We start from the raw sequence: 16,419 nt of genomic DNA on the forward strand, positions 1-16,419 counted from the left end.
GTTAATTATGTGGAATGATGTAATTCGTTAATGTCGTATTATGCATTTTTTTTATTTCAACGATATGTATTAAATGGTTCTATGGTCATTTACTAATATCATATCATTAATAAGTTATATGAATTGATTCAAATGAAATAATTGGCACAAGTAATTTATTGTCTGAGTTATATGAGTTGATTTCAATGATATATTTGGTTTATGTAAATGTGAATTGTATATGTAATATTCTTGCTATACACAATTTGCAATAAATATGAATTGTGTATGTAATATTTTTTGATGTTAATTATAGGCATATTGTTAATCTATCAAATGTGTGTGTGTGTGTGTTTTTTCTTTGTTGATGTAGCTAAAAAAATGACAAAGAGGAAAACAATTTCAAACACTAATGATGCAAACACCACATGCATATGGACCGTTGTGATGGATGATGCTTTGATAGATGCATATTTGCACTAACAAGCAATGGGGAACCGAGTTGGGGGAACTTTCACTACACATGCATTGGATAATATAGTTAATGAGATGAAAGGTAAATTCCCCGATAAGCCAATAGACAAAGAAAAAATACAAAATCACATGAAAAATATAAAAAGACCATTTACTCGATGTTATGACATTTTTAAAAATGGAATGAGCGGATTTGCATGGAGTCCAACAACGGAAATGTGGAGTGTCGAGCCAGAGGTGTGGCAACACCTAATTGAGGTTAGTTTATTTATTACTTGAGACATAATTGGTTTTATATGCATGTCATGTTTGTGATATATTTAAAAATATGTAGGCTAAACCCGAAGCCGTCGAATGGAGGAATAAATGTGTTAGAAATTATGAAAAGTTGGTTCAACTTTATGGACAAGATAGAGACAACCGGAGCAACATGCCGAGACCGCTTCGGAGATGAGAAGAAGAAGACTTCAAAATTCGGAAATAATTCATGTGGTCCTAATCCGGGGATACAATCGATGATATTGATTTAATGGTTTCTCAAAATGAAGCAAATTTGGAGAATTTGGTCGACAATGAAAATACGGCTACATATCCGAATCAAGTTGAGGATGAAGCTTCACCTCCAAACCAAACATCACAATTTGAGACTCCAAGTTCATCTAGGGCCAAAAAGAGGTAAAAAGAAGTGATAATCATGAAGATGTTATCTTGGCCACATCCCTTGATGGGGTAGCTAATGCTCTCATTCAATCAACCAATGCAATGCTTCAAACAAATGCAACCATAGAAAAATCCACAAACATCTTGGAAAAATGTGTTGCAAATCGGGATGTACTTCAAGATTTTGATATATGGGGTATGCTTAAGGACATAGGTATACCACCATCTCTTTTCAGGAAAGCATATGTGTTCCTTGTCAAGAACTCCAAAATGTTAGAAAGTGTGATTAGATGCCCGGTTGAGGATCGTAAATCGATTTTGTTGGATCTAATGGGTATTGTTGATGGATCATAAAGCTAAAATGAAAGGTTAGTATTTTTTTTATGTTTTTATTTTCATTTGGACACCAAACTATTTTTTTATTTAAATTACATAATTGTCATACTAATGTATTTATTTTTATCTATTCTATTAGTTAATGAATATAATTGGTGTTGATTTTTTGTTTTAATTTATCAGGGCAATTGCACCGGTTACAATGTCGTCACAATGATGTCTTGCCCGATGTTTCGTTGCTTTAAGTGTTGGGTTTTTATTAAGTGTAATAACTATAGTGAATGATACTTATGAAAGTGTGGAGGTTATTATGTGAACTTTTTTTGTTGTTGAGAAATTGATGTAACTGTGGATTGTATCATGTTGACTACTTTATTATCTATGAACAAATTGGTATTTGGTAACTTTGTTATGTTATTTTTGCAAATTTCATATGGTAGGATTCGCTAGTCTCACTCTTATATATACAAATACATGTATACAAACACTAGGGTTTGACATGTTAATTATATAAATATATGAACTCATTGAATTAATATGTGTTTATGTTTGTTATTGGACTAAAAAAATAGCATTTATAGTTATAATAAACAAAAATATAATATTAAAATTAATATGTTTGATTTATATACATTTTAATATTCAAAGGGCATTATTGTCATTTCAGAATAAACCTTACTCTACCTTACCTTTAAACCAAATACAACATGGTTTGAAAACCTTATTTTGCCATACCTTTCTCCCAAACAAAGTATGATTCATAACTTCTCTAAACCATACCTTACCATCCTTTATAAAACCCCCCATCCAAGCAAAGCTCTAATCTCCAGCAATGTTCCGATTGATCACCAAAAACCTAACAACAATCCAAACCAAAAACCCCAGAAATCCAACACCACCAATCCCCAATTCCTCCTCCATTGCATTCTACCTCATCGACTCCTTTGGCCTCTCGCCGGAGAAGGCCTTCGCTGCCGTCAAGAAGCTCAACTGTCGGTGCAAGCTCGATATCAAGAGCGACAAGATCAAAGCCAGGCTTGATCCCAATGCCGTCCCCTCCTTCTTCGTCTCCAATGGCTTCACCAAGGACCAGATCTCCAAGATCATCATCAAGTTCCCCCGAATCCTCCTCTGCCGCCCTAATCGAACGCTCAAGCCTAAGATTGACTTCTTTCTCGGCGCCGGCTTCTCCCGTAGCGACTTGGCGAGGCTCATGTCCGATGATGTGGAGATCTTGCAAGCGAGCTTGAACAAGCGGATCATCCCAGTTTTCGATTTTTTGAAGACGATCCTTTACTCGGACAAAGAGGTCATTGCTGCATTGAAGCAAGCCCCACGGTTGCTTCACTACCATGCTGAGAAGAGGATTTCGCCCAACGTCGAGACCCTGCGCGGTTTCGGCATGCCAGAGCACAGGATCTACACGCTCTCAAAGGCTCGTGCGAGGATACTCGTCTGTGAAACCGATCGGTTTCGTAGATCGATTGAGAGGGTCAGAGACTTGGGTTTCAAGGTGTCAGACTACTCGTTCGTCGTCGCGCTTCAATGCGTCTCCTGGTTGAGCGCTGCTACTTGGGAAAGGAAGGTGGTGGCTCTCAAGAGCTTTGGGTTGTCTGAAGACCAGATCCTTTTGGTTTTCAAGAAGGAACCTGCGGTTATGATCATTTCTGAGGATAAGCTGAAGAGAAACATGAGTTTCTTTGTGAGCAGGGTGAATTGGTCGCCGGAGTATGTGGTTTTGGAGCCGCGTCTGCTTGGCTTCAGCCTTGAGAGAAGGCTTTTGCCAAGGACTTTGACTTGCGAAGTTCTGTTGTCCAAGGGTTTGATAAGTGATAAAGCTTTCAATCATCGGGTGTTTCTTATGAATGAAAGCAGGTTTTTTGAGAAGTATGTGATGAGGTATCAGGAGGAGCATCCTCAAGTGCTGGAGGTCTACCAGGCTGCGCTGAAACAACAGCATTAGAAGGATGAGGCTGCTGGGGGCATTGGATTTTTCAAGCGTTCTGCTTCTTCACTTGACCAAGTGAAGATTTTGAAAGGTGTTAATTTAACCTTTCCTTGTTACTGTAGTGTGGCATTTTCAGCCTTTTTTTTATTATCGTCCGCCTGGTTTTTTTTATGCTATATTGAGAATATCTTGTTTTCTCGCCCAGCTTTGAATTATCTTAAATCAGTACTGCATGGCTGTGAGTTTACTTTCCTTTGTTGTATTGAATTTTTTAAATGCTAGATTCATTGAAAAATCTGGTCTTGCAACATCTTCTACTGCTGTTGAGATGATATGGCACAGAATGTACCAGGCTGAAAGTGGTTCATTCTAGTGGACTTTTTTGACTTGCAAAAGTTCAATCTTTGCAAATAAGATAATTGCCCGCCTCTCTTATGCTTGTAGAAAAGCCATTTAATTGACTAATAAAAATGATAGGATTGTTGCAATTGTGAACGGTGCAAATTATTTCCAGACTAGGAAATGCTTAGTCAAATGTGCTTGAGAACAGATCAGATTTTGTGTTCGTTCAAGGGGTGAAGACTCGTAATTGGTGTTTATTTTTTGTGCTTATAGTCTGAATACACTGGGGAATGTGATTGCTGCTGATTCTTATCTAATTTTAACCACTTTATTTTGTGTGGTGCAAAAATTGACTTTACTGAGCTTCAGGAAGGAGTGTTGTGAGGAACAAATTGGTGCCATCTTTGCAGAACTCTTTCATTGAAGAAATGATGCAAATTTTTTAATTTAGGGACCATATTTATTCTTTTGGCTCTATAAATGGTATTTGTCTCAGTATGCCTAAAAACATGAAGCCACTGCTTTATCAGCCTTTTGTCAATAATCAGTCCCCATCAACATATGAAACCATTTTACATAAAGGTTGATTAAATTCTGTAGGTATGCTGCATTGTACTATAGAGCTGCTAATGCATGCACACAAGAGTGTAAGACCAGGACACTCAGGTTAATCTTACAAATAAATGCATTCATGGACCAGTCTTTTGGTTAAAGGGACTAGATCATTATAGTACACTCCATTGTTAATGCCTTGTCTATTTGAACTCCCGGTTTCTGGAGAAGTTTGTTGGTGTTTATGTTTCTCAGAGGTATTGAATTTTGTTAAGAACAGAGAGGGATGAATACACTGTATGTTATTTTTCCTCTGTTGCAATCACATGTGGGACTATAACCATACATTCTCCTTGAGATATGTCATGAATGATGATAGAACAATGTTCTGTGCTAACAATGATGAGATGCAATAATTTGTCATATGTTTACCCTCTTAGTTACATAAGCTAATGTACTTGTGTCCAATGTCCTAATTGATTCTTGTCTGTTGCCAGTCTTCATATCAAAAGTGATTTGGGATTCTACTGCTATATTTATTCAATCTGATAAATTAGTTGAATGGGGCATCCACATATATTTTGGTTGCTGGTTGCTGGTTGCTGGTTGCTGGTTGCTTGCTTAATCTCTCTTGTTTTTGCTTTGCAGTAGGGAGTGAAAATGCATATTTAACTTGTCATTTGTTAGCATTTCAGCTCAAAAGTCACAAGAAGCATGAGGTGAAAATATCCTTCTATATAAGTTCTTCAAAGGCAAGCTTTTGATGTGAATTCTTATTAGAAGATCTTGTGAGCTAGAAATGTAATCTACAGCAGAAAAATAAAAATGGAAAGAAAGGCGATGAGAGAACAGAAGCAGCACGATGGCACTGCATAACATCCGGTAAGAATGGTTCCAAGCTTTCAGCATCATAGTGTTTCATTTCTCGATTCAAAATAGAGCAATGTGCATTTTGGAGACATTAGCATGTGCTGCACCCAAGTGGAATTCCAATAGGTTGTTGTTTAATCTAGTTGAAGTGATCGATCATCTGATCAAGTTCAGAGGTTTCTTAGTGTTGCCTGGTGCACCGAATTTCCTGTGCCTTGTTTGTTCATGTTTAATTTGATCTTGCATAACTTTAGATTTTGTTTAGCTTTTAGTATATAGTTGGAAAGTGTATCAAGATAACAATGTTGTCTAGTGAATTGATTTGCATTTGTATTAAGATACTCTCTGCAAAAATTGCCTTAGAAGTTTTATTTAATATATTCTTGTTTTCATTGTGAAGTGCTGGACTTTTATTCACAGCTTTATATTCAGGAATTGAAACAAAGTATAATTTTCTGATAAAAAAAAATAGGGCTTTACTGATGCTTATGAAACCCTCCATTGGTTGTGCAGCAAAATTATTGGTTAAATATATATAAGCAACTCAAAACCTGAGGTTTCATGCCGTGCCTTGCCCATATATATATATATATATATAAATTTTAATTGTTAATTAAGGATTATTTCAAAATCAAATGATCAGTTTATGAAAATGTTCATTCCTTATTAAAATAATCTTTTTTACAGAGGTGATTTTATAGTGGTGCACCAACAATGATTTTATGACTTTCACATGCGACTCACCGCCTCTCCGCTCACGTGCCTCACATGTTTGTAAGCCTTAAATAATAAATTTGTAATCTTTTAAATATTTTTTATTAACAAATTATTATAATCTGAAATGCAAAAAAAAAAAAAAATTGTAAAATTAATTTATAAATAAATACATAATATATATATATATATAATGATGTGAAAAGTTGCGTGATAGAATTAATCAGCTAAGAGTAGAACAAACATTGGGGTTTTAAGGGATCCTCTTTCACTTCTTAGACAATCTAGTCCTCTCTTCCCGTATACTTGATAGGTCAGTTGCACATCTCTCAACTCTGTCATTCCTTGCTAAGAAAAACACCAAGATACTCATATCAATGTTCAAACGCCCGCCAAGTCAAGTGATAACCATTCTCAGGAGAGAAGTTATGACAAGGAAATGCTGTGAAATTCTCTTGTAAGTCCTCTCTTTTACCTGATTATGATGTCATTTTTTTAATAATCTTCCTGTAATTCTCCAATTTTTTTTTATAATCTTATGGCCAGATGTTTGATCTTCTTTATTGGATAAATAATACTAAAATTTAATTTATTGGGTTTATTTACTTATTCTATATATTAATAGTCACAGTGTTGTTGAGTTTGCGGATGCGCTTCACATCTGTGAGCATCCCTGACTATAACTTTTAAATGAGGTGCTTGTCAGTAATGCATTTTCTTACCCCCAACTTTAACCTTGACTTCACATATGTAGAATAATTTTTTTCCTAAGAGGATTCCCCTACATTTTTTATGAAACATTATTATTATTTTAAAATAAAAATAATTAAAATCTATACAATAAACTAGAAAAAAATTTCGTAAAGAATGTAGGCGAAATCAAGGGTTTGCTTTGATTAAGCCAGTCCATTGATCCTTTGATCTAGTTGAACCATGTTGAAATACCAAAATGTCATAATTATTTATAAACCATTCTATTGATCCGGTCATATTGTAAATTGCTTTGAACAAATTCGGTTTTTTTAAAAGGGATCTTTTATGTTTATCTGTTTAAAATTTTTTATTATAAAAGGATCTTTATAAATGTATTTTTTAAATACTAAATGTAATTTTTAAAAATATAGAGATGTATATATTAGGGGACAAGGGAAAGCCGAAAGCTGTTTAATCGGTTAAAAAAATCCCTTTAAATTAACATTTTTTTGTTGAAAAAAACTGCTACATCTTTGAGAAATTTGTTTGGTTTTCAATTTTTTATAAAGAAAAATAAAACTGCATTAGAAATTTAGAATAATATTATTCTTTAAAAAAAATAATGGTGGCTTTTGGTTTTTATTTTAGTGGGTTTTTAGTTTTTACCTCTAGTTAGCTTTATGCCTTATAAATTATAAACTTTTGTATTAAAAACTAAAAAAAATAATACATAAATATAGATTTTCTTTTTAATCCATAGAATTCGCTCTCCAATCTCATCTCTTACTCTATTAAATTCGTCCTTCTCAACTCAAATTTTATTTACTATAATAATCTTTGCTAATGATGTAAAATAAATTATTTAAAAATTCATAAAAATATAATCTAAATAGCAACTCTTTTTTTAATAATATTTATTTAATTATCAATAATATGATAATCAAACAGAGTAATGGTTTTTGAAACCTTTATTTAGATATTTATAATAATAATTTAAATAATTAAATTATGTAATTCTGGCGCTGGATCTGTAGAAGGTATTTTCACACACGTATAATTAAAAAGTGTTTTAAGGAGTAAATTTATTATTTTTATTATATTTAAATTTTTATTTATATTAATTATAATATTAATAATCAAAAATTAATAATTATATTTATTTATTTGTGATATAAATTTTTAGGAGACCTTTTAAAATTTTAATATGGCAATCCTTTTATTACAGAAATTATTTAATCATATTTTTTTTCCATTGTATTATATATATATAGTAAAATTGTAAAAGCTCACTGCAAAGTCGAGAAGTTGGCCTAGGAGATATATTTTCAGAATCTTGAAGTACATTTGCATGTATTTATATTTATATTTACATAAATTCAATTTAATGTCATTAATGACTTCGATTTAATTTGACCTTTAGATTGGATAAATAAATTAATCCAAATTGTTCAGCAAGATATATAGCTGGCTTATTATCCTCATTCCAATCGGTATGTTGTGAACTCTCTATGTGGCAGGAGATATGCATGCCATGTTGTCATTGCTGGAACACGTTTCAAACAACAGCGGCCAACTAATCCTATTATTATTATTACAATTTTTTTTTTTAAATGAGTCGGCCACTAAAAAAAATAATAATATGTATAAATATCGACTGAGTAAATAGTGAGACTCATGCACATATGAACAATGGAACCACCTGCATACAACCATTTATTATACTCCAAAAAATATATACTCACTAGTGATTCAAAATCTTACTATATTTATGAAGAGTTCTAACTAGTTTCCAATTACAATACGCTAGTTGGTGGTTGGTTATTACAAATTTTTATTTTACCATAAAATGCATCCCTCCACTCAGAATCTATTAAGCATTAGAATTAATAATATACCAATTAATTTCTACCGTATGTTAAGGCGATGTATATGCATGTGGACACTCTTGAACTTCTGACTTCATTGCTACAAAAGGAAAGATACAACCTGGTCTCACGTATGGCAATAATTAATCTTATTGCTGTGATGTTGTATAAATAGCTATTTCATGCAGCGCTTTTATTCGTCAAGAAACACTTGCAGAAAACTTCTTGGCTGTAATTATTCTTGAAAGAGATGGATCTTGGAAGAGTGAATGTGTTTCTAGCTTTCGCTGTAATTATTCTGTCTTCATGTGCTCCTTCAAATGCTCAGCTTCAAGTTGGTTTCTATAATGGCGCATGCCCCGTAGCTGAATCCATAGTAAAAGAAGAAGTTATGAAAGCTGTTAATGATGATCCTGGCTTGGCTGCTGGCCTTGTTAGAATGCATTTCCATGATGCATTTGTCAGGGTATGTGTATGCATATTTATATAAACTTAATTAATAGTGTGTATAATGTTAATAATTAGTTTCTGCATATGTACTTCTTGACATATATATATATATATATATCTGTTTACATATTATTAATGCAGGGTGCTGATGGATCAGTTCTGATAGATTCAACAAGCAACAACGTAGCAGAAAAAGATTCACCGTAAAACAATCCAAGTCTCCGAGGATTTGAAATCATCGATGCAGCGAAATCCCGGCTCGAGACTGAATGCAAAGGCATAGTCTCATGTGCTGATATCCTTGCATTTGCAGCAAGAGATAGTCACTACACCAAAAAAGTGCTTTTGAGGCGGTTTTCAAGCTCTATAGAGGCGGTTTTAACCGTCTCTATAGCTGTAGTGTTAGTTTTTTTCACCCGCCTCTAAACCGCCTCCTATCAAGCCGGCTCTACAATATAGAACCGGTTTATACCAACCGTTGGGGTAAGTTTTATTTATAGAAGTGGTTTTTAATAGCACGTATAGAGGTGGTTTTAACCGCCTCTAAAAATTATAAATGGTATAGGCGGTTATAACCACTTCCATAGTTAATAGGTTTTCATCCCTCTTCAATAGTTTTAGAGGCGGTTATAATCGCCTCTATAGCTAATATTTTCTTAACTCTTCAAAAAATTTTAGAGGCGGTTATAACCGCCTCTATAACTAATAATTTTTTATTTCTTAATCTTCCCAATAGTTTTAAAAGCGGTTATAACTGTCTCTATAGCTAATATTTTTTTTTCCCTCCTTTATACTTTTAGAGGTGGTTATAACCATCTCTATAACTAATAATTTATTATTTCTTAACCCTTCCCAATAGTTTTAGAAGCGATTATAACTGCCTCTATAGCTAATATTTTTTTTCTCCTTAATACTTTTTAGAGGTGGTTATAACCGCCTCTATAGCTAATAATTTACTACATATTCAACTTTTAAAAGTGGTTATAACCACTTCTAATTTATTCATTAATTGAATTAAATTTTAATTTATTTTTTTACTAATAATAAATAAATCTGTATAACATGTAAATCAAAAACATAAATCTGACTTATATAGACAAGTAATGAATTCAAGTGCAATGTATTTTGATTAATAACAAAATGTAAAGAGTTTTACACTATTTTTACTTTAATTACAAAATATTCTTTGGCTTAATTACACGAAGTGAAAAGCTTCATGTGTCCTCTTCATCTTCAACCCCCTTTATCTTTATCCATGAATTCTCCTGATTAAGTAAACAAATATTATCAAATAAAGAGCTAATGCGTAATTGCAATGGTAAACATTCCAACATGAGTTGATAATTAAGCATAGGCAATGAGCATGGGAGGGCTTCAATATGTTTTTATGAATGAAAACTACTAGCATTTATGTAAACTAGAACTGTTAAAAAAAAAAAAAGAAAAGAAATTAGAATGTTACCACCATATCTTTGACAGTAGCATCATTTGCTAGAATTGCTGCTTCATCTTGAGGAGTCATATCTAATGAATCGCCATTTGACAATTTGCCGACTGTGAGGAAAAAGGAAATTTACCATATGCAAAAGTATAATTTAATTTGTATGCAACAAAAGCAAGGTTCAATTCATTACCATTAACTTCAATTATTTAGTTATGATATATGGAATCATTGAAACATTTTTGGAATACAAAACTACTAGTCACATGTGATAGTTACCTTCAAGTTGAGTTATTTAATCGGGTTTGGAGTAAAAGCAAGTTCGTCTTGTCCAATTCCATATGTATCAAAAACCTGCATTGGCAAAGGTAGAAGGTTTAACCAACGGTGGACTTTCAACTTGGACAATAATCATTCTACCTAACAATGTAGAAATGTGGATAGATGCGTAATTAAGTTGATGGCATTATTATCAGTTCACAACATGCCTAACAATGTAGCCAAGAGGCATAAAGCCACCCTCTTTTCTTTAATCAACTTGATCTATTTTAAAATGGGTCCAATTAATATAAAGCCCACATCACCCACAACTAGTAGCAAGTCTAAACTACACCCTACTGTGTATGCTACCATAACTATAGTCCCAATGAAGAAAGACTTACAGGTATTAGTATTCTTCCATCATGAAAAGCAACATCAGATGCCAAGTAGATGTCTCCAATACATGCTCCTTTTGCCTATATTATCCATGAATATATTTGTTTGTCCTGTTACAAAAGATGGCTAAAGGGAAAAGATAATCCACAGACAAGAAAGAAGATGCATTATAAGAAAAACCAGGGTCAATATATTCAGGTTGATGGGATATCCTTGTAATTGGACAAAAATTTTAAACATACACTAAAACCACCAACAGTTCTAACATTAATGATAAGGTCAGGCTTCAAAGCTTAAATAGAAGCATATGTATGTTATAAGAGATGTTGAAACGGTCCCTACACTGTCAACCCCTGAAAGATGGCAGAATTATTTTAAGAGAATGCAAATGGCAATATAGGGAAAACGAATTACATTAATCAAATAGAACTCTACCATAAGATTGATCATGTAATATGAAAATGCCATAAAAAATATATATTATATCATGGGCTAAGAATTTCTTGAAATAAAATTTTGGTCATAACCCTTCCTTACTCTTATTCATTAGAATTTACCGACTCAAATATATACCCAAGTCATTTCAACACCAGAGATAATACACACTCACATGTGATTGGAAGAAATTTAATTTTTGGCATCATGAAATGCATCCATTTTGTATTTTGGAGATTTATCTTCAAAACAATCCCCTCTACCAACAAACAAGCCTTAGTTACGACATAGAATAGCTTATTTAGTTCGGATTACTAAAGTATCAAAGCCAATTCACGTTTGGAATGAAATTTATTAGTGAGAGCATTATTATGAACTCAGCGTTTTGAAAGCTAGCTTAAGTTTCGACAAATGAAACACTTACCAATGGCAAGATCCTTCCCTGACCAAATTAGATTTATATGCAAATTTTTATATGTGCCATGAAATCTAATCCATGGGACCCCTTTAGGGAACCTAGAAAAAAAGAAGAAAGATTATACGGGAGAAGCTTTAAGGGAAAATTTCTCAATAACTTATGTTGTGAGACATACACATTCACTCCACTTAGTCATATCAGGCATAACTGCTATAGAAAGTATCTGAAGACTTTTACATGCATCTAAAAATACAGCATCTTCACAGATTTTAGAAGCTAAAAACTGCAGTTGTGACCTTAAAAAAATATAGGATTTCCACTAGCTGATATTTCTCAACAACTCTTAAGTTTACTATTCTATCTTTGTTGTCAATTGCTTCCATATATGAATTCCACTCTTTCCATGTGAATTGTTTTAAAATTGGTTTTTGTAGAAGTTAGCAAACAAACAGGTGTTTCTTGGGGAAAAACCCTTCCAATAAAGAAAGTTTTTTGAGGGGCCATTATTTTCAACAAAAAGAAGTAATTAAATATAACCTTTTCATTTTTGTTTCCTCTTTATTAAATCTCATCTATTCTTAAAATATAAAATATGTAATTATAAAATATTTGCATTATTTTTAAAGCATTTTTTGAAAAGAAAACACTAAAATCATGGCCTAAGAAAAACAATTTTCCAAAACCTATCTAAATTAGATCTTGGTCAAGATTTAGCAACTAAAGTTGGTGCCATTTGATTGGGTTTCAGTGAATGATAGTCTTTACCCTATTAGTTCATTTATTTCATGTTTTTTCAATTTAATTATTTTTCTTCCTTTACCCTATTAGATCATCTATATTCAATGCTTTCATCCTTTGCCATCTTATGTCATCTTCAATCTATGGACTCTAAAATTATATTCATGTCATTAAATTCTAAGACTACAATATCATCTATTAATTCTTAAAAAGATGTTAAATTCCAACAATAGATAATAGATGTTTTGGATTTAACATTGTGATTCAGCACGACCTGTGACATGGTGGAACTTTAAAGAGCTACTATTTCCATTGCCTTCCAAGCTATTTTATTGAAGGCATGAACTAAAGGCATAGTAAAACTTGAAAGAAAAGAGAGAAAATCACAGCTTACCTTCATTAACTAGTGTAGAAAGAAATGGCTCCTTTGCTTCATGGCTGAGAGATCCTGCACAACTACCACAAAAGTATAACAAAACTACTCAACAAGACAAAGCTTAAATGATCATGGAACATGGTATTTATATTCACTATGCATCATTTAACACAAAACATAAGCAACTAAGTCAAAGAAGAGTTAAAGAATCATGTTAATAGCATGTACAACAAAAGCAATGCCAATTGTGAAACAATAATCGATTTACAAATTTCTATAACTTGTCCAAAGTCCCCATCTAAAAACATTAGTCGTTTAATAAGACAAAGATGAACCTTTACATGAAATAGTCAATGATAAAATATAGAATAACATACGAGCAGTAACTTACCTCAATCATTGGATTAAAGAATAGAGGAAAGTCTTCTTCTAATCCTAATACAAAAACCTTTTTGATATCCTGCAATAATCAAGAATTAGTTCATTCCACAACCCGCACTTACTTCTCACGAGTTTCCCTCACTGGCTGCAGAAAAGAATAACATGGCCCATACTAAATTAGATTGTGTGTCAAAAACATTTAAGGTAAAGCTAAAACATTATCAATATAAGACAGTACAGAGAATTAGTAAATACTAAGCACAGATCCAAGATGTTACTCCACTGATCTAGCAAGCATTTAGGGAAAAAGGATTGGATTGGAATTATCTTATAGCTTAACATATGAAAACTAAATAATAGAATTCCAACTCTTTTTGTGAACCGAATCAAAAGACTTTTAAAAACTATAGTCCTCTTAAACCCACATGAGGCAATTCAAGCAAAAAACTAAATTCTATAGCATAATTCATGCGAAGTATCTCTACAATCTCTACCTACACATTGCAATAATATCAACTGATCAATTGAATTTTGTGAACAAAATATAATACTGTAAATATTAAAAAATAAAATAAAATTGCTGATATTCTACATTGCGATTCTTCAATTTTTGAGAATCTAACATTTATACAATCCACTTGTGTTATTAATTAACATATAAAATTATGCAAACATCTTTCAATTAAACAGAAAATACCTTAACATTTCACCATATAAAAAAGCATTAATTTGTTAACAAGGATTTAACAAACATAATGCTACAAACATCATTAGTGGCCCATTCCATAAAAAGCACATAAAAAAACATTACTTGCAAGCATGGTTCAACCGAGACACTTGGAGTAAATATTTAAGTGATTCTTTCAAGTTGTTGCTAGTCACACTTCATGAAAGGCAAATCATGAAAGTCAATATGGTGAAGATAAAAAACCGATCAATATATCAAGAATAATTACAAAGCACCATGGCAATGTATAATATGATCACAAGGGAACTAAGAGCATTATCCCAACTTAAGGGAACAATCTGTCCTTTTGATGATTAAGTATGAAACATCTACCATTCCTTAATAGAATTGAAAGGTTATTCCCAAACTCAATATGAGAGAAAAAAAGCTGGCCCACATCTGGAAAATGACAACCATAGCAGAATTGAAGCCCAAGGAAACAAGATTTAGAATCACTAACATAAAACACACATACACAACACACAATTTCTACCAACTCTTGTGTTCAGACAAAATACATCCAGACTATGGTTAAGACTAAGTGGGAGTTGCACATGTAAAGGAAGGATTCCTATTGACCCAACCATGCGCTATTAACCGGTAAGATCAAAGAACAATCAGTATTTCACACACAAAGAAAAGTCACACAATACATAGGAATCCATGCATTTTGGAGCAACAAAAATCTAAGAGCTTCTTATCTGTGAATATTATATATAATTACTAAGAAACATCGCGTGATTCTCAACCAAAAGGGGAAAAAACAGAGGACAAAACAAAGAGAAGCTTATCCGGGTCCTTACTTCTTTCCGCAACACTAGAGAGATTACCAGAAAATAGGCCAATTCCAACGCGCTTCATTCCATCCAAGCAGAGACCATTGATCAGCAACTGCATTTAAAAATCAATACACAAGAAATTTTCATATAGAGCTCAAAAATAGAGGAATAAAAACCTAACAAACCCTAGATTGATAAGAAGAGAAGAAAAACCGGCTCTATAGAACAAGAAATCATAAATTAAATACCTCGATTCGGGAAGCGGATTAGGGCACCGAATGAGGGATCGAATCATTAATATTAGGTTTGAAAGGTTAAAGAAAACCAATTTGAATAGAACTTTCTACACCAATTTGATTGGGGCGAAGATTAGCCACCCGGAGAAATCGACCGGAGGATCTCCGGTGGCGGTGCGGCAAGATCGAGAACCCACGGTGGTAGGCGATCGGAGAGGAGATCCAACGCTCTGGATTCCAACAGCCGAGAGGCAATCGAAGAGGCGACCGAGAGGTGATCGGAGGGTTTTAGAGAGAGAGAGAGAGAGAGAGAGAGAGAGATTTTAAGAGTGTGAGTGAGAGCTGGAGAGAGAGTGCGTGTGAGAGAGTGATTCTTTTTTAATTTGAGAGTAGAAGGGTTTCCATTAAACTGCATGTATAGATTGTTATAAAAAAAATTACACGGTTTACGAGGCAGTTTTTAAAAAACCCCTCAATAAATCCACTGCTAAAACTTAAAAATGGTGCAGTGAGTGTTCTATTTGTATATTTCTCTAAACCCTCTCTGTCAACTAAATTTGTTTATTCATGCGTATTTACTCACTGCTGCTATTAATTACACACTATATAATTTGGATTTAACGTTTGTGTGTATGTATATATATATATATATATGCAGAGCATGGGAATACCATATGATGTGCCGTCAGGTAGAAGAGATGGAAGGGTTTCATTGGCTTCTGAGGCAATGTCCAACTTACCATTTCCTTCTTTTAATCTCACAGAGCTCACGCGAAACTTCAATGGCAAGGGTTTGTCCCAAGAAGAAATGATCAATCTAGCAGGTACAAAGCACTTAAATTAGTTTATTAATGTCCATATATACATATATACATACATATATATATATAGCATAGGCCGTTAAAAAGCTGCATATTTTTGTCATTTAGGAGCACACACAATTGGACGTTCTCACTGCACTTCATTCGAGAGCAGGCTCTATAACTTCAGCTCAACAGTAAGTCAAGATCCAAGTTTAGATCCAACTTATGCTGAACAACTGAAGAAACAATTTCCAAATGGGAGCACTAACCCCAGCATTGTGGTGCCAATGGATCCTGACACTCCTACCATATTTGACAGTAACTATTACAAGCTCATCTTGGCTAACCGTGGCTTATTCACATCGGATCAAACCCTAATTTCCACTCCAGAGACCATGGAACAAGTGCTAGTGAATTCATATACTCCACTGTATTTCCAGTTGAAGTTTAGGGATGCATTTTTGAAGATGGGAAGCATTGGAGTGCTTACTGGAGATGAGGGAGAGATCCGTATCAACTGCAGGGTCATCAACTGATGATATCAT

General features: G+C 33.3%; 1 protein-coding gene and 1 pseudogene across 3 annotated transcripts; both read left to right on the forward strand.

The window, feature by feature from the left end:
* Window positions 1-2,190: 2,190 nt before the first annotated feature.
* LOC120265634 lies at window positions 2,191-5,498 on the forward strand. Of its 3 annotated transcripts, none has more exons than XM_039273587.1 (2): window positions 2,191-3,488; window positions 4,940-5,498. In XM_039273587.1, exon 1 carries the CDS (start codon window positions 2,282-2,284, stop codon window positions 3,410-3,412), a length of 1,131 nt encoding a protein of 376 aa, XP_039129521.1. In that variant the 5' UTR covers window positions 2,191-2,281; the 3' UTR covers window positions 3,413-3,488; window positions 4,940-5,498. The 3 variants fall into 3 exon arrangements, with proteins under 3 accessions (XP_039129521.1, XP_039129522.1, XP_039129520.1); XM_039273588.1 differs by having other exon boundaries at window positions 4,979-5,498; XM_039273586.1 differs by having other exon boundaries at window positions 4,987-5,498.
* A 2,993-nt stretch (window positions 5,499-8,491) lies between these two features.
* LOC120265268 lies at window positions 8,492-16,410 on the forward strand (annotated as a pseudogene).
* Window positions 16,411-16,419: the final 9 nt, after the last annotated feature.

This window comes from Dioscorea cayenensis, chromosome 7 (assembly GCF_009730915.1).
Source record: "Dioscorea cayenensis subsp. rotundata cultivar TDr96_F1 chromosome 7, TDr96_F1_v2_PseudoChromosome.rev07_lg8_w22 25.fasta, whole genome shotgun sequence".
NCBI classification, from domain to species: Eukaryota; Viridiplantae; Streptophyta; class Magnoliopsida; order Dioscoreales; family Dioscoreaceae; genus Dioscorea; species Dioscorea cayenensis.